The sequence below is a fragment of the Lepus europaeus genome, chromosome 1, assembly GCF_033115175.1.
Source record: "Lepus europaeus isolate LE1 chromosome 1, mLepTim1.pri, whole genome shotgun sequence".
Taxonomy (NCBI): domain Eukaryota; kingdom Metazoa; phylum Chordata; class Mammalia; order Lagomorpha; family Leporidae; genus Lepus; species Lepus europaeus.
In genome coordinates this window covers 47,326,968-47,345,098 of record NC_084827.1, presented here as the reverse complement: position 1 = coordinate 47,345,098, position 18,131 = coordinate 47,326,968, and the positions used below count along the sequence as shown (strand labels likewise).

Below are 18,131 nucleotides of genomic sequence, written 5' to 3'. Positions count from 1 at the left end.
TGGAGTGCACAACGTGATCAGTGCTCCTCTGACGCTGTGCCAGTGAGCTGGGCCTGACTTCCAGAGGGACAGCGAACTCTCTAGAAGATGCCTCCAGCATGGAGAGCAGTCTGTCTGGGGCCCGGCTTTTGGTGGCATCCAGTGAAGAGTCCAGGCCAAAGCCGGGACCCTCCCCTCCCACTCCCAGCTGTTTGATAGCAGTTCTCAAATTTAGTGCGAGCACAGGTCGTTTGGGAAGATGATTGAGAAATGGGGATTCCTGGAAACTCTGTCCAGAGCATCTGATTCACTGGCCGTGGGTTGAGGCCGAGGAATTCTCAGATCAACAGGCTGGCTCTGGACCATATTTTGAGGAGATCAGACTCCTCTTTGGAGAGACTTGGATAAAAGTATAGGAATCACTGACGGTAGCACCTTTTGTTGTTGTTGTTGTTGTTGTTGACAAGCAGAGTTAGAGAGTGAGAGATAGAGTTATAGACAGTGAGAGAGAGAGAGAAAGGTCTTCTTTCCGTTGGTTCACTCCCCAAATGGCTGCTACAGCTGGCGATGTGCCGATCCAAAGCCAGGAGCCGGGTGCTTCTCCTGGTCTCCTATGGGGTGCAGGGCCCGAGCACTTGGGCCATCCTCCACTGCCTCCCCGGGCCACAACAGAGAGCTGAACTGGAAGAGGAGCAACCGGGACTAGTACCCGGCGCCCCAACTGGGACTGGAACCTGGGGTGCCAGTGCCGCAGGCGGAGGATTAGCCAAGTGAGCCACGGTGCTGGCTGACAGTAGCACCGTTAAATCCAGCCCCGAGGCGTTCCTGCTCTGGGGTCTGTGGCTTAGAGAGCCCTGCTCTGGCCCTCCGGTAGCCAGTCCCTTTCCTCATGAGCTGAGGACTCTGGGGGCCCATGGGTATGCCAAGCTGGAGACTGGCTGGACCTCTAGACCATGATGTGGAGGAAGGGGAGAAAAGAAGGGAGGATTTATGGTAGGCTGCCCTTGTATGGAGTTTCTCCTGATACCCCAGATAAATACATAGAGGCAAACTCTCTTGTTACGTTTCCAGGAAGGAAGGACGGAAGGGAGGGAGGGAGGGAGGGAAGGAGGAAAGGAGGAAAGGAGGGAGGGATCTGTAGAATAGAAGCTAGAGCAACACTGTAACTCATGTACATGGAGCCCTTTGAAAAGCTAGAAGTCCTTTAATGAGAAACCTGGGGGCTGGCTTTGTGGGACAGCTGGTTAAACTACTGCCTGTGACCCCTTGCATCCCATGAGAGTGAGCCGTTTCGAGTCCCAGCTGCTCCTCTTCTGATCCAGTTCCTTGCTAATGCACCTGGGAAAGCAGCAGAAGATGGCCCAAGTGCTTGGGCCCTTGCACTCACATGGGAGACCAGGATGGAGTTCCTAGCTTCTGGTTTCCACCTGGGTTGGAGTCATTTGGGAAGTGAGAACAAGCGGATGGAAGATCCTTCTCCCTCTCTGTCTCTAACTTTGCCTTTCAAATAAATAAAAATAATTCTTACACACACACACACACACACCCAGAACTAAAAGTCCACCATAGCATACTGGCTGATGCCAAGCCTCTCCAGTTAAAGTTTGACTTGCTCTTCCCTACACTTTCCCCAGCAGTTCTATGTATCAGATAGGACAATCGGGCATATTTTAATGAACAGTTTGCTAGCTTCCACATATAAAAATAACAATATTTGTGCACCTTGCCTAATACGATTGCCTCGTGTCCCACACGTGTCAGTGGCAGACCTGATCATGGTTTCTGAGTGAGGAACATCTTAGGATAAATTCATTCGGATCAAGAAACTGCCCTTCATGCCAGGCCCGGGTGAAAGGAAATGGACGAAGGAAATGTGACCTCCAGGCGTGACCACGCTGGTGTGCCCCAGGGTGTGGCTCGGTGAACCCCTGTGTGGTCTCTTCATGCCCTGCCTTCATGCAGGGACTCAGAGCATGGAGTAGGGCATGATGCATTTTTTTTTGGGAACTGCCAAATTTAAGGTTTTTGGGGAAACCCCAACCCCACGTTTTCTACTCTCTAGAATCTCCCTAAGTTTCTAGCCTCCCCTTCATGAGTCAAATTGCCTTAACTTTTTCTTGGAGTAAGATAAGAGGCTGGAAATGGCAATCACTTTTCAGGACACCTTGAAAATATTTGGAAAAAACATTTACCCTACATTACAAGGAAGACTTGTTCAGAATTGGTTCACTTGTTTGGTAGTGGATTATCAAAGGAAACTTGCTTTTTGATATATTTCACACACAGTGGAAGGTGCAAAGAGCATCAGCCCATGACCATGCCTCTACTTGGTATCATACGCCATGTGCCTTCAAGGAAATAGTTCTTAAAACACCCGGCGACCTTCGTTGTCGTTCTCTGCTCCCGTTGGGTCTGTGTTCTGGGTTGAGTGTGGTTTGTCTCCCAGAAGATCCCTGTGTTACGGGCTTGGTCCTCAAGTGGTAGGCAGTGCGCGAAGTGGTGGGACCTAGTGGGATGTCCTTGGGTCATGGGGGCCCCTGCCCTTGGAGGAGATTAAGGTGTATTTGAGGGATCCTGAGTGAGTTTTGTGAGAGGATTGTTAAAAAAAAAAGAAAGAAAGAAAGAAAGAAAGAGGCCAGTGCTGCGGCTCACTAGGCTAATCCTCCACCTTGCGGCTCCGGCACACTGGGTTCTAGTCCTGGTCGGGGCGCCGGATTCTGTCCCGGTTGCTCCTCTTCCAGGCCAGCTCTCTGCTGTGGCCTGGGAGTGCAGTGGAGGATGGCCCAAGTGCTTGGGCCCTGCACCCCATGGGAGACCAGGAGAAGCACCTGGCTCCTGCCATCGGATCAGCGCGGTGCGCCGGCTGCAGCGTGCCTACCGCGGTGGCCATTGGAGGGTGAACCAACGGCAAAGGAAGACCTTTCTCTCTGTCTCTCTCTCTCACTGTCCACTCTGCCTGTCAAAGAAAAAAAAAAGAAAGAAAGAAAGAAAAAGAAAAGCAAGGCTGTCCCCATTCTGTTCTCTGACTTCCTGTGTGGCAGTATGACTTCCTCTCCCCATATGTGACCTCAGTGATGTGATGCCATCTGTCCTGGTGCCTTTATGCCCTTGATGTTGCAGAACTGTGAGTTCAATAAAATTATTTTCTTTACAAAGTTAGCCTGTCTCAGGTATTTCATTATAGTGATGAAAAACAGGCTGATGATACAGTCTGGTATGTACAGTTTTTCAGGTTGTTGACTGCCTAAGAACTTATTCCAAGAAATGACCAGGGGCCGAAATGCAGCATACCTGCTTGTCAACCTGAGTGCCCACGCCTGCACCCACCAGGAGGAAGGGTGACCCACAGAAGTCACTGTCTATTTGTCAAACCACGCACTTGGCTTGTGAGAAGGCAGGAGACCCCCTAAGTAATTCCAGAGTTGAAGATGCCAGGATGGTCTCAAGTAGGGGAACAGTGGGGACCTTCTGGAGAGGTGCTCATCTGGGAATCTGGCTCCTCCCTTCCTGCCTCTGCCTCTATGCACCCCCTTGCAGTGAAGAGAAGACAAAATGCCTTTCTGGGAAGAAAACACTGGCATCTTTTTTTTTTTTTTTGACAGGCAGAGTGGACAGTGAGAGAGAGAGAGACAGAGAGAAAGGTCTTCCTTTGCCGTTGGTTCACCCTCCAATGGCCGTCGCAGCAGGCGTGCTGCGGCCGGCGCACCGCACTGATCCAAAGCCAGGAGCCAGGTGCTTCTCCTGGTCTTCCATGTGGGTGCAGAGCCCAAGCACTTGGGCCATCCTCCACTGCACTCCCGGGCCACAGCAGAGAGCTGGCCTGGAAGAGGGGCAACCGGGACAGAATCTGGCGCCCCGACCGGGACTAGAACCCGCTGTGCCGGTGCCGCAGGTGGAGGATTAGCCTAGTGAGCCGCGGCGCCGGCCAGGCATCTTTTACAATCTGTTAATAACCTTCGGTACTGTTGATGACTATGGAGAAAAAAAGAAAAGGAAAAGGAGTGAACATCGGAAGGGACACAGCAGGCTAAGCTGCCACTTGGGATGCTTGCAGCCTATGTGGGGGTGCTGGTTCGTGTCCTGGCCTCTGCTTTACATCCGGGTTTCTGCTGATATGCCTAAGAGATAGCAGATGATGGCCAACGTGCTTTAGTCCCTGCCATTCACATAGGAGACCTAGATGAAGTTCTGGGCTTCTGGTTTCAGCCTGGCCAATCCCTGGCTGTTGTGGGCATTTGGAGAGTGAACCAGTAGTCGAGTGAAAGTCAGTCTCTCTCTCTCTCTTTCTCTCTTTCTCTCTCATTTTGCCTTTCAAATAAATAATAAATCAGTCTTAAAAAAAAAAAAAAAGAAAAAAAAAAAAAAAAAAAAAGAAGAGAAGAAAGGCAGAAGAAAGCCATGATTTCTGTGAGTCCCGGAGAAGAGAGGAGCTCACTGCTGCCCCCACACTGCCTGTGCAGTAAGCAGGTACTGCAATGGAATTTACCGGAGTTAGCGCCACTGAGCAAGTGTGCGGTCCCGGCTGGGGCCCGGGCATCCCCTGCGGCCTGTCTCTGCTTCACAGGAAGGAAGTCACCTGCCCCGTCAGCTTTGGCCGCCATAAGAGGAGGATCCCTACGGCTGCCCAATTCCTGAAACCCTCTTCTTGGCCTCCTGGAACTCACGGGCCATTCGGGGCAGTATTCAGCATCACAAGCCTCGGCTCTGAATATTCCCTCTGCCCTCTTGCTCTGATGAGAGCCTGGCCTCTCCCCTGAGAACACCGCCTCCTGATTGGGCAGTCTCCTTGTCACTCAGTGGCTCTCTGCCATGGTGCCTGCCAATGACATGTGTTTCCTTTTGTGCTGCTCATGGCCTCTTCTGGATCATTCTCACTGTTTCTGCCCTAAAAATGTCTCTCTCGCTGCACCTGCAGTCACGTCACCAGGTCCACAGCACCATCACCCTAGTGATGGCCACAGTCTCTCTGCCCTGCCGTCTGTTTCTAAGGCAGCAGCAGAGTGGCCTCTGTGATGCTGACCTCAGACCAGGCTCTTGTACTCTAGAACCTTCCGATCGATGGCTTTCTCCCTCTCATGCAGCGTGCGGCCAGAGTCCTCAGGAGACCGTGCAGGATCTGGGACCATGCTGGCCTCCTTGACTGTGCTTTCCACTTCCTTTCCCTCCCCCCTTCCCTTTCCCCTCTGACACTGCCCTTCCTAGAATGCATCAGGCGTGCTCTGGCCTCCGGCTGACCTGCTCCTTCCTCAAGTCGCCCTTGATGGTGCTCTTGGGTGTGTTTGCCGCTTACTCTGCGGTTGGCTCCAGTAGAGTGCCAGTTCTGAGGGTCCTGTTGGCGTCTTCCTTTCCCAAGCCTGGCTCAGCATCTGGTGCCCTGTGCTCAGTAAATCCTTGGTGGATGAATGAATAGAGGGCTGCTGGGAACTCGGTAGTGTCTCATCTGCATGGCCATGTGGAAGAGGTTCCCTGGTGTCAGTGAGGACTTCTCTGGAGCTTTAAATAATCTGCATATCAATATAAAAATCAGCGATGCTGTTTTTAACGAGTCTCTCTTCCCAGAAGTGCTCCTAGAAATAATCACCTTTTACTTCTCTTGCAACGTAAATTGTGGCTTCTGATTCTGTGGGAAGGTGATCATTTGCCAAGCCAGCAGCTATGCTTGAATGTCCTAGGCAGAGCCTGACTGCCGCAGGAACTGGCCTGGCCAAGCGTGTGCTGCTCCTTTTTTGTGAGTCTGTTTTCTTGTGTTGCTTAGTTCCCAGCTCTTGGGCTTTCAGAATGGCTGATGCTGTGTCAGAGTCATTGAAATGTATTGATCAGATGCATGCTGAAATCTCGCAACAAAAGGGGGTGTATATCTTGTGCAAAGTGAAAAGGTTCTATTCAAAGGACAGGATAGGAAAACTCATGGTGATGCTGGCATCCCACATCAGAAACCCAGTTTGAATCCCAACTTCCAATCTAGCACCTGGGAAGGCAGCAGAAGATGGCCCAAGTGTTTGGGCCCCTGCTGCCTACATGGGAGACCCAGATGGAGTTCCTGACTTCTGTCTTTGGCCTGGGCCAGCCCTGGCAGTTGTGGCCATTTGAGGAGTGATCCAGTTGATGGGAGATATTTCTGTCTCTGTTGCTCATTCTCCCTTTCAAACAAATAAATGAATAAATAAATAAATAAATCTATCTTAACAATAAAAAAAGAAACCTGCCTGTTAAGTATGTCTCAATTACTATGGAAATTCAAAATCTGAGGGTAGAAGCATTTAAAAGGATAAAACCAGGAAGAAATGAAAACAACACCTTTAAGAGAATATAACCAGAGAGCCAGCTGGATAAAGGAAATTAGGTAAATCAATACTAATAGCATTTCATATTCTCAAACTTCATCCTCACGCTAACTGCATCAGATGACTAATCTACTATCCCCATTTTTGGGAAGCTGTGAGGAACTGACCATGTCCCAAGTCCATGCCTCAACTCCAGCCCAGTCCAAGGCTGAACCTGGGTCCTCTTAACTCTGCAATCTTTGTTCTTGCCACCTCACACTGCTGCCTTCCAACACATGGAACAAAACTGGTGCAGAATTGGCAGCATGGAATCTGTTAGTGGTCTCATGCCACTCAGAGCAGGTACCAGTTGCCTAGGGCTACCCAAACAAATTACAACCACCTGGGTGACTTAAAGCAATGAGAATGTATTTGTCTCAGTGTTTGGCAGCTAGAAGTCTAAAATCAAAGTGTTAGTAGGGCGGTGTTCCAACCTGTGAAGAATCCTTCCTTGTGTCTTCCTAACTTCCAGTGGTTGTTTTCAACCCTCCGTGTTCATTGGCCTAAAGACGGTGCCAGTGTCTGCCTCCATCCATCTTCACAGAGTGTTTTCCCTGTGTAAGTCGCCTGGTATCCAAATTTCCCTCTTCTTGTAAGGATTAAGCTCCCGCCCTGATCCAGCATGATTTCATCTTAATTGGATTACATCTACAAAGATCCTGGTGCCTGCTAAGGTCACATTCTTAGGTTCCAGATGGACATAAATTTTTTGGAGGGGGACATACTCAGTGCACAATGGAATGAGTGTGGTTTGTCCTTGGCTTGTATTGCTGACAATTATCTCCTAAGAAAGTTACAGAATAAATTTGGGAAACATCTATCCTTGATTCCAGTTGGGTCGGTAAAAGGGATTACAGTGTTAATTAACTAAGGAAACCTTAGGACAAAAATGACCTTGGTGTTTGACCATAGGTCCTCAGAAAGAAGGCTTCCCAAAAGGTAAAGGAAACGATGGTGCCTCAAGGACTATGTTTACAAGAGGAATGAGAGCTCTGGAAGCAGGATCACTTCAGCATTATAAATCATGTTCCTGTTGAGCAAGAAAAATATGCTGCCAGGAAAGAAGATGTCACAGTGATAAAGAACTCTCGTAAGTGGTCGTAAATACGATCATTGGCTTGGGCTGAAAAAAATTAACAGCATGAATAGAGAGATGGTGAAGAAGGACAGCTGCCAGAGAGGAAGTGAAAGGAGCTCAGGTCTGGAATCGGAATACCAGATGTTCAGCTTCCAGCGACTCCGAGGATGCGCTATGAGTTCAGAAAGATGAGTGGCCATGGGTAGAACGATGGATGCGAAACTGGAGTGCCTGACTTCCGTGCCCGACTCTGCTCCTGACTCCAGCTTCCTGCCAGTGCAGCAGACTGTGGGAGGCAATGGTGATGGCTCAAGTGATTGGGTCCCTCTAGCCAAATGGGAGAAATGGACTGAGTTCCCAGCTCCATATAAATTGATGAGCTTCATGCTAGTTTCAAGAAAAATTCTAGAATGATGCTTTGTAAGCAGGATATATTAAAGGAAATACTGACCATGGGTAATGAATGTGCATTCACTGAGATGAAGTTGTGCCAACTAACTTGATTTTATTTTCTAAAAAGATTATTTTATTCATTTATTTATTTGAAGAGGGAGGGAGGAAGGGAGAGAGGGAGGGCGAGAGAGACAGAAAGGGAGAGGGAGAGGAGGAGAGGGAGAAGGAGGAGAAGGAGAGGGAGATTGATTGGTTCTATCCTCTGGTTCACTCCCCAAATGGCCACAACAGTCTGGGCTGGTAGGGACCCAAGTAGTTGGGCCATCCTCCCCTGATTTCCTAGGCATGTTAGCAGGGAGCTGTTTCGGAAGAGGAGCAGCTGGGACTCCAACAGTGTGTCAGAGGGAAGGCATGTATGTACATAGTATGTCTTGGCTTTGGTGTATTGTTGTTAAGATGGGGCAGTGAGGGTTCAGGGATAACAAGATGACTGGGTAGTTTGCTTCATAGTGAGACAATCAGTGTCACCCAAAAAAGTGTTAGTCAAATGCTTGATTTCAACCTTGAAAGGCAACTCCAAGTGAAAGGCCACCACAAAAAACACACCAAACACTGTAGTAAAGGAAAGGTTTTATTGCTGGAGAGGGAGTACCTGACAGGCTGCCTCTCCCTCCATACATGAGAGAATAGCAGCTTGCACTAGGAGAACAGGTCTTATATAGCTTAGCAAAGATAAGGAAGTAAGAACAGCAAATTCCATTGGGTGACGTGAAAGCAATGTGTGTGGTTGGGCCGTTTGGTCACCTGATTTCTGGTAAACTAGGCTGGACTTAGGAAACTGAAACTTATCTCGGAGAAAATGAAACTGATTGTACAAAATGGCGACTGGGCCAGAGCCTAACATGGTGCCCGAGGCTTAAGATGGTGCCTCAGATAAAACTGTGCTGATTTCACTAACACCAAGACTTCATGACTTTCCCACTCCGCTTCAATATTTCTAAAAACATGAAGACCACAGAATGCATGTTTCTGAATATTTGGATTAAGAAACTGAGGAGAGAGAATACCAATATATCAGGAGACAATTAAAAAATACCTCCTTATATAGAAATCAGGCCCCAGACAAAGAAAATACAAGTTTTAGATCAGGCATTTGACCTCGTAGTTAAGCCACTGGTTAGGATGTCTGCATCTCACATCAGAGTGCCTGTGTTCAATTTGCAGCTCTGGCTCCTGACTTCAACTTCTTGCTAATATGGACTCTGGGAGGCAGCAGGGGATGACTCAAGTAGTTGGGGTCCTGCCACCCGTGTGGGACACCTGGCTTGAGTTCTAGTTGCCAGATTTGATCTGACCCAGCTCCAACTGTCAAGTATTCAGGGAGTGAACCAACTTCTGCAAGCAACCCCTGCTCCACACACACACCCCTTTCTCTCTTGCTCTCTCTTGGTCTTGAAAATAAATAATTTCAAAAATATATAGATGTTCTTTGGGATAAATATGAATTCCTCTGCTTAGGCAAAAAAAAATAATAATAACAGGAATATTAGGACTCTGTTGGAGAAGCTATTCAGCCAGCAGGAGAACGGGCCTCCAGCAGAAGCAGAGAAGTTTTGCTCACGGATCATTGCCATGGGTCTCCTACTTCCTTTCAGCGACTGCTTCAGGGAACCGTGTAATCAGAATGCCCAATCGAGTTCAGCTCCTTTTGATCAAGATCAACTTCACAGCTGGGCTGCCGTGAGTCAACCCACACACTCGGCGGGTTACGCAGAAGGGCAGTTTCCCAGGAGAGTCCCGTCTGTGTGGCCATCACCAAAACCTCCTCATGAAGAGCACAGGTCGAAGAAGGCCGAAACAGAATCTCAAGCTGCTGTATTGGAACCCCCAAATAAGTGTCCAGATGCTGTCCAGCAGTTGGTTCTTGACACGAGGTCTGAGGGACAGGCAACTGTCATTCAGCAGCTGGAGCAGACCATTGAGAATCTGAGGAGCAACATAGCTGAGCTGGAGAAGCAGTTCCCTGCTGTAGACATGGAGCTGGCCAGTAGCCATCGAGGTGTTGAGAATGGAGTGGCACCCTCAGAAGATGTCTATATTGAAGCTCTCAGGTTAGGAGAAGAGGATGTACGGCCTCAAAGGATTTTACAGGCAAAATCCATACAGACATCCCCTACAGAAGATGGTGGGATACTGACACTAACTTCTTTGAATGCATTGTCCGAGGAGCCTCCATGCCCAGCTAGAGCTGAAAGTAGAGCAGCAGCTCTTCCATCCTCACCTTCTGGATTACAGACAAAATTCTGTTCAGAGAATTTTTTGTGTCTCCAAGGAGATTATCAGTCCAGCTCGATTCCCATCAGTCCATACAGAGTGCATCACAGCCCCTGCCACCTTTACCCCTCCCATCATCTGATGGTCACGGACAGCCAGGGTCTCAACAGCCCCATGCTTCTCTTCATACTGAGTTTGAAGACAGTCATGAACACTCTGTTTCTGAAAACAGCTGTAACATCCCACACTCACCACTTTTGCCTTGCACAGAGTCACCCAGCTCCATGCCTGGCCTGGGCATGGCAATCCTTCCACCTCCCCCTCTCCCTGGCATGCCAGTGCCTGCTCTGCCCAATACAGCAATCCCCCCACCTCCTCCTCTGCCAGTTACAGAAACGCCACCATTCCTTCTCCCTTCTATGTCTGGTGAGGGAGTACCCCTTCCTCCACTAAATAAAAATTAATTTAAAAAAAACCAGGAATACTAATACCAAGAGCTAACAGATAGTTCCTGTGTAGTATATCTTCACATGCATTATGTTCTTTTAACCTGTTCATAGCCATATTATAATCAGAATCATAATTATTGCAACTCGCAAATGAGGAGGCCAGGCTTTGAGGGGCTAAGTAATTTCTGCAACTTATAAAGTTCCTTAGTGGTAGGGCCAGGATTAAATCCAGTCTAACTCCAGAGCTTGTGGTTTTAACCACTTTGCTATTCTTGTCACTGCAGGAAGGGAGGTTATGGCTCAGACTTATTTAGAGGTTTTGGTGACTACACCCAGGCAAGAGCATTTAATACTGCACAGTAGCCACTCAACGTTTCCTTCTTTTTCTCTGTAATGTTGAAAACTTGGGAGAAACATGATTGTTGATTTCGAATATTTTAATTGGTTGAAACAGCATAACTCCAAACAAAAAAACTAGGACCACAGTTAAAAGTGTCACTGAGATAGATTTGCTCCACAAGATGAATGTTTTCCACTTGGGGGCAGCCCAGCCAAGGAACAAACTGCCTTCTTTGGCCAGGGGTGAGTTCCTGCCCAGCACCATCTGGGAAGGTCTAGGGGCTGCTTGCCCTGGAAGAGGAAATCATGAAGTGGCTTCTCAGTCTTCAAAATCTAAAATTTAATGAAGAGAAGAGTGTAAGGGTTGAAGGTGTTAGAAGGAATTCTGAGACCTGCTGACTCTTAGAACTACACAAAGCCTTGCAGTGGTCAGCACTCTTTTTTTTTTTTTTTTTTTTTAAGATTTATTTATTTATTTTTGACAGGTAGAGTTAGACGACAGTGAGAGAGAGACAGAGAGAAAGGACTTCCTTCCCCAAATGGCCGCTACGGCCGGAACTAGGCTGATCTGAAGCCAGGAGCCAGGTGCTTCCTCCTGGTCTCCCATTCGGGTGCAGGGCCCAAGCACTTGGGCCACCCTCCACTGCCTTCCCCGGGTCACAGCAGAGAGCTGAACTGGAAGAGGACTAGAACTCGGGGTGCTGGCACCGCAGGCAGAGGATTAGCCTATTGAGCCGTGGCGCCGGCTGTGGTCAGCACTCTTGAAGTTAGAGGCATTGGAGTCGAAAGCCTCGCTCTGCTGTGGCTCTTCCAGGGATGTAGGAGATCCTCAGAGCATTTCCTTTACTTCTTCTCATTCATCCTCAGAGTGTTTCTTAGAGGTAGAGAAGCCGGCAACATCCCTGGCCAATAAAGCAAGGCCGTTGCTCACGCGCGGCCCGGCCGGGTGGGAGGTCAGCCTCTGCTGGCATCTGGCAACATTTCTGTGACATCACTGCCTTCTCAGCACTAATTGTCTGAACAGATGTTGTCTTGAAATTTAAATAAAGAAAATTAATTTTCACTTACCTGTGTGTGTGTGTATGAGAAGTACTCAAGAAGAAAAGTGTTTGTAAGACAAACATTTAAGAAAAAAACAGACAGGAAATCACAACTGCAAAAAGAAGGAAGAAGTCCGTATTCACGGCTCGGAGTCGTCCACACCACTGTGTCCAGTCTGAGACCACGTGCTTCTGATCCTCATCCTCGCGGCTCTGGGCAGCTTGATTGGCAGCTGGGAAATAAGAAGCTGTTTGAATGGGATACTTGCGAAGGCAGCCCTGGCATTTTCGTACTGGTAGGTGTGGTTCATAAGAGGCTGTGTCCTCGACACAGGGTCAAAGTCTAGCCTGGCTCTGCCACTAGTGAGTCACAGACCTTGGGCTAGTCACGCAACCACTTTGCACCTTAATTTCTTGGTTTCTAAACTTTATAAAGGACTTTAACAACTTTAATCTCTAATATTTCTTCTTTTAATACCTCTAAGTCACTGTCTATCAGAAACCTTTGTTTGCTTGTGAAAGTCATATAATTCAAATGATTTCTAAAAATGTTTGTCTGTTTTTATCCACTTGAATGGCAGAGTGACAGGGAGAGAGATCTTCCATCTCCACAAATGCCTGAGATAGCCAGCGCTGGGCCAGGCTGAAGTGAAGGGCCCAGAACTCCATTTGGGTCTCTCATATGAGTGGCAGGAGCCCAGATACTTGAGCCATCATCTGCTGCCTCCTGGGATGCTCATTAGCAGGAAGCTGGATCAGAAGCAGAGTAACCAGGACTCAAACAGGCACTCAGATAAGGGATGTAGGTGTCCCAAGTTGTGGCTTAACCCACTATACCTCAACACCCTCCCTTCTATTGATATTTAATGTTTTATAACCAGGTCATATCAGTAGGAACGTCAAAATAACCTTTTTTTTAAGCAATATTTACATGTATTTTTAATTTGAAAGGCAGAGAGAGACAAAGAGAGATGTTCAATCTGCTGGTTCACTCCCCAGATAGCTATAATGGCCAGGGCTAGGTCAGTGCTAGACCAGGCCAAAGTAAGGAGTTCAGAATGCAATCCAGGTCTCCCACAAGGGTGAGAGGGACCCAGCTCCTTGAGCCAACACTGCTGCCTCTCAGGGTATGTATTAGCAGGAAGTTCGAATCTGGAGTGAATGGGACTTGAACCCAGGTGCTCTGATGTGGGATGTGAGTGTTCTCAGCAATGTCTAACTGCTAGGCTAAATGCCCACTCCTTCTCCAGTAGATTTGAACACAGTCTATTGCAAAGTCTCTTCTAGTTGATTTTCCATTATGTGATTTTGTTGTCTGACGTCCATTACTCTGAGTTAAAATATTATGAGGTTGGCCGGCGCCGCGGCTCAATAGGCTAATCCTCCGCCTTGCGGCGCCGGCACACCAGGTTCTAGTCCCGGTTGGGGCACCGCATTCTGTCCCGGTTGCCCCCCTTCCAGGCCAGCTCTCTGCTGTGGCTTGGGAGGGCAGTGGAGGATGGCCCAAGTCCTTGGGCCCTGCACCCGCATGGGAGACCATGAGAAGCACCTGGCTCCTGGCTTTGGATCAGCGCGATGAGCCGGCCACAGCGCGCCGGCTGCAGAGGCCATTGGAGGGTGAACCAATAGCAAAAGGAAGACCTTTCTCTCTGTCTCTCTCCCTCACTGTCCACTCTGCCTGTCCAAAAAAAAATATTATGAGGTTAAAATTTTTTTTTTCTTGTAGTCTGTGGGAAAAAAGTTTTTGAAGGAGGACAAAAAGTTGATGAAATTTTACCCTTCAAATATCCAAAAGGCTGTCAAGTGGAAAAGGGATTAGACTTTATTCAACATGGGTAGAAATGATAGAAGCAAATGTGATCTTACTATAACAACAAAAACAACAGCAACAAATGTTTCTAATGATCAGAGCTGATCAGTTGCAGCTCTGTTTCTGGAAATGTTTAAGGAAAGTGTTATCCAGAAGTAGAGCCAGCAATGGGGATTCTTGTGCAAGGGATCCACTGAGGGAGTGCTGTCAGGAGAAACCAGGAGAGGAGTGAAGGACGTAGGGAGGACAAAGATGTGGGTGGCACCAAAGTTGAACCCAACATGATTCCATGGGCAGCTGTGGCACATGAGTGGTGCCACGCAGTGGTTCTTCCTTGAGGTGAGGGATGTGGGTCTTTTGTGTCCCTTTATCATCACTCAGGGCCTGTGGGCTACCTGTGGAATGTGGATGGGGCATGGGGTTGGGGTGCTTGACCCTTGCAGGCATTTCTAGACAGTTCTGAGTGAAGGGTACAGCTATGAGCTGTCAGCAGCCAAGGCTTACATAGTGGGGAGGCTGAGGCATTGGTCAAGAAAACAGGACCTGAATAGGACACAATAGCACCTACTACCAAGCGGGAGGTTGGCCATGTTGCAGAATAGAAATGAAATCAGGAATCAGGAGAGCTGTGTTCTGGCTTTAGTTTTGCTCCTGATAAATAATTGTCTGATACTCCATTTCTAATATTCTGTAAAGTAAGGGCATTGGGAATTGTCATCATAAGGGTCTCATTACCTCTGAAGTCTCGTTATTGTGGGGTGACAGGTGTACAGAGGTAGTTTTTGGCATAGATGCTGAAAACCCCAGATGAGGAGGGTGGGGAGGGGACAGACACTAGTGCTGCTGTGGATCTATGAGATAATTTACACTTGAAGCACAGTACTCACATTAACCATATGAATTATTTACTATTTTCATTCATGTTACTATAGTTCATGGATATATAAATAAAGCATATTTTTATTTTTAAAGCATTATGGAATTATAGTGGTTGTTTTATATTATCTATTTGCTGAATTACTAGATTCTAAAGGTGGGGGGAGAATCCTTCAAAGTCATATTGACAGAAAGGAAATGCACACACGACATTGAATGGGGCTGTGAACCCCAGAATAGCTAATGTCGAATAACACATGTGAACTTTCCACATTACCTGCATTTTGCCAGCTTAGGTTGTGATTTGCTTGGTAATTCCTCAGTTATCCATTCATCTAGGTATACGAGTATTTAGCAATTAATAATGGTGATAGTAATGAATGAGTGACAATTCCCTCTCTGAAGGGTATTCTGGCATCTGAGAGCTTTTGAGGGCTTGCTGAAAGATTGTCTAACAACCTTCTACTGACGAGGAAGCTAAGATCCAGTGTCATGCCACAAAGGTTTATAGTAATGTCCCCTGATTCCAGCTCAGTTATTACAAGGGTACTTCAAAAAGTATGTGGAAAAATGGAACTAAAAAATAAGTTTACTTTATGGTGAGTTTTTTGAAATCCATGCATAGTGTTTTCATAATATGCATTTGCCATGAATTTTTTGAGGACTTCTTATGCTTCTATTATACTACAAAGGCAGATACTAGTTCAGATAGTGAACAAAATTAAAACCAATTGTCAGAATCACATGTACTCAGTTAAAAGTAAGGGAAAATTTTTTATATGAATTCCTATGCCCATTTTCATATTGTGAGTACCAACCCATGGCTTACTGTCTTTCTTTCTTTTTAGAGTTCTTCTTTAATTGATTATCTTAATCTTTCCATATGGTTCCAACAAATCCATTTCCACTATTTTCTAGCAAAAATATATAATATGTACATTTTTAACCTTTTTCAAATGATAGTAATCCACCCCCCTCCCCCAAGGATGTTATAACATTCAAGAACAAAGGAAATACTGTAGTATGCAGGTGCTGGTTATTTCTATCATAACCAAGTGATCAGTCCCATGGAAAAAATGCTCATACTTTGTTCTCACATCTTGTGGCTCAGGTGCTTACGTCTGCCTAACATCTGGGCTTATGATATTACAAAGCCCCGAGACAGAGAAAGGAGGAAGGAGAGTGGTACATTGAGGACATCATTGTTTCCTACCCTCTTATAAATGAAACTGACTCCCTTTTGAAACACTTTTACTCAAAGGAGAGAAGATTGCCCTCATACCATTCAATGTGAGATAGAGGAACCAATGGTGAGTCCATAGATTGTCACCTTGCTGAAGGCTTGGTAAATAGAGTTGTGTTGGGAGAGAGTTCTTCATGGGTCTATTTCTGTAAATTTTGTAAGCAGAACCACTGACTGTTGGAGCCATTCTTTGGAATTATCCTTTCAAAGATGATTGTGTAATTTTTGGAGGACATTGTCTGCCTCTGGGTTAGAGGGCATATTTATATACCAATAATTTATTTTTATCCTGGATAATAAAGTTAATGTCTCTCCTTGGAAGCAAAGAATAGGCAGGTGTGCTTGCATCTCATTAGAAAAGTTTTGGGTCCCTTAAACTCAGGGTTCATTAATTGTAATGTAAATATGCACGGGCAGCATCCCTCAGGTTTCTCTGTGATTTTGTTGGGGAGGGGAGTGAACACATACCTGAATCCCATGTTACCTTCTGTGCTGCCGGTGACGAAGTCTTTTGTCTTGGAACCAGAAGTCTTGTGCCTTCTGTTGGCATTCCTGAAGCAGTGATAGGCTGACTTGTTAGTTTGCAGGTAGAGGACAATCTCAGAGCCTTCACAATTCTTGACTGGTTGCCCCTGTCATTGCAGACGCATCCATCCTGGAGTAGTTGGTGATGATCCAGGAAGAGACATGTTCTTGTTCTTCAGACATATAGAGTACGGAACTTCTGTCTCCTTGATCATAGACTATAATTTCTGTTGAAGTATTTGTAAACCCCTGCTATTTAAGGATGTCATGATTAATGACCAGACGTGGATTAAGATGGAGAATAGCCAGTCTTGAACATTTATAGAGGCTTTCCTTGTGTCTCTGACATCATGATAGTAGGCAGTCTTCTCTACTGTGTTGGGTGGTAAGACCTGTTTGGTGTGTTTTGCCTTGGCAAGGCTTCAGTGAAATGACACAGCCCACAGTGGGATTAATCTCAGGCTTTACCCAACCTGGATAGAGGACTGCTGACCCCAAACACTGCCCTCCAAACTAGCTTTCAATACCCTCTTCCCATGATTGGCACTGCTTGCCTTCTAAGCACAAATCTCCAGATGCCAACTTGGGAGCAAAGAGCACAAGGAGGGAGAGGCCAAGGATGTGGGGTTGAGTTGAAGGGTTTTTGCCAGCCTCTGATTGGTTCAGGCAAGGAACAATGGACTTGAATTGAAACCCAGTTCAACAGAATCAAACTATTTTCCCACTCCCATATCCCTCTCCTAAAGTGTCTTCAACGCTAAATAAAAATTCACAGAATTGTTGCAACTTGTCAGTGTACCACCTACTCATTGGAAAAGCCCTTTAATCAGTTGTCTACAAGGCCAGCAAAAGGGAATACTCATTGAATGGCAGTTCTGAGGCAGATTGCACAACAAATTAAAAGGATAAGAACTCTGTCCCTGCAACATTAATGACACAAAATCTTTTAAAATACTAAAATATCTTCTTGGATTTTAGGGGTAAGGAAAAAAAGCAGGGAATGCTAATTTGTGTATTGTTTATTCTGTATGACCATGACTTAAGAAATCTACAGAAACTGACAACTATTGAACAGCTTGGAGAACTTTGTCCTGGGCTCATATTTAACGAGTATGATAGTGATTATAGGTTTTGGGGGATTTCTTTTGCTAGGTGTATTACTAAATTTGACCTTCCTGGTCTGTACCATTTGTGACTTTCCTGCTTTGGGGACCTCCAGTTTGATACTTACCTCACTTGTACCCCAATACCTATGCACCCAGAGTTCCATCTTGAGATGCAAATTTTAATTTATATTATCTAAGCTACTTTTATATTTGTAGCTTCTAGGATTGACTGCTTTTTTAAAAAAAATTGTTGATTGGTTTTTGGAATATGCTCTTGGAAACAATATTAAAGTAGATGGTAAAAAAGGATTATATATATATATATATATATATATATATATATATATATATTTTTGACAGGCAGAGTTAGATAGTGAGAAAGAAAGAGAAAAAGGTCTTCCTTCTGTTGGTTCACCCCCAAATGGCCGCTACGGCCAGCTCGCTGCACCGATCTGAAGCCAGGTGCTTCCTCCTGATCTCCCATGTGGATGCAGGGCCCAAGCACTTGGGCCATCCTCCACTGCCTTCCTGGGTCACAGCAGAGAGCTGGACAAGAAAAGAGGAGCAACCGGGACAGAATTTGGCACCCCAACCGGTACTAGAACCCTGAGTACCAACGCTGCAGGCGGAGGATTAGCCAAGTGAGCTGTGGCGCTGGCCAAGGATTATATTTTTCTATAGAAACATTTTATTTGG

The 18,131-nt window shown here is 46.4% G+C and overlaps 1 protein-coding gene across 1 annotated transcript; it reads left to right on the top strand.

Annotated features, from left to right (window-relative positions):
* Positions 1 to 5,182: 5,182 nt before the first annotated feature.
* LOC133762539 (formin-2-like) lies at positions 5,183 to 16,468 on the top strand. Its single transcript, XM_062195546.1, has 3 exons — positions 5,183 to 5,275; positions 9,292 to 10,027; positions 16,449 to 16,468. Exons 1-3 carry the CDS (start codon positions 5,183 to 5,185, stop codon positions 16,466 to 16,468), a joined length of 849 nt encoding a protein of 282 aa, XP_062051530.1.
* The last annotated feature ends 1,663 nt before the right edge of the window (positions 16,469 to 18,131 follow it).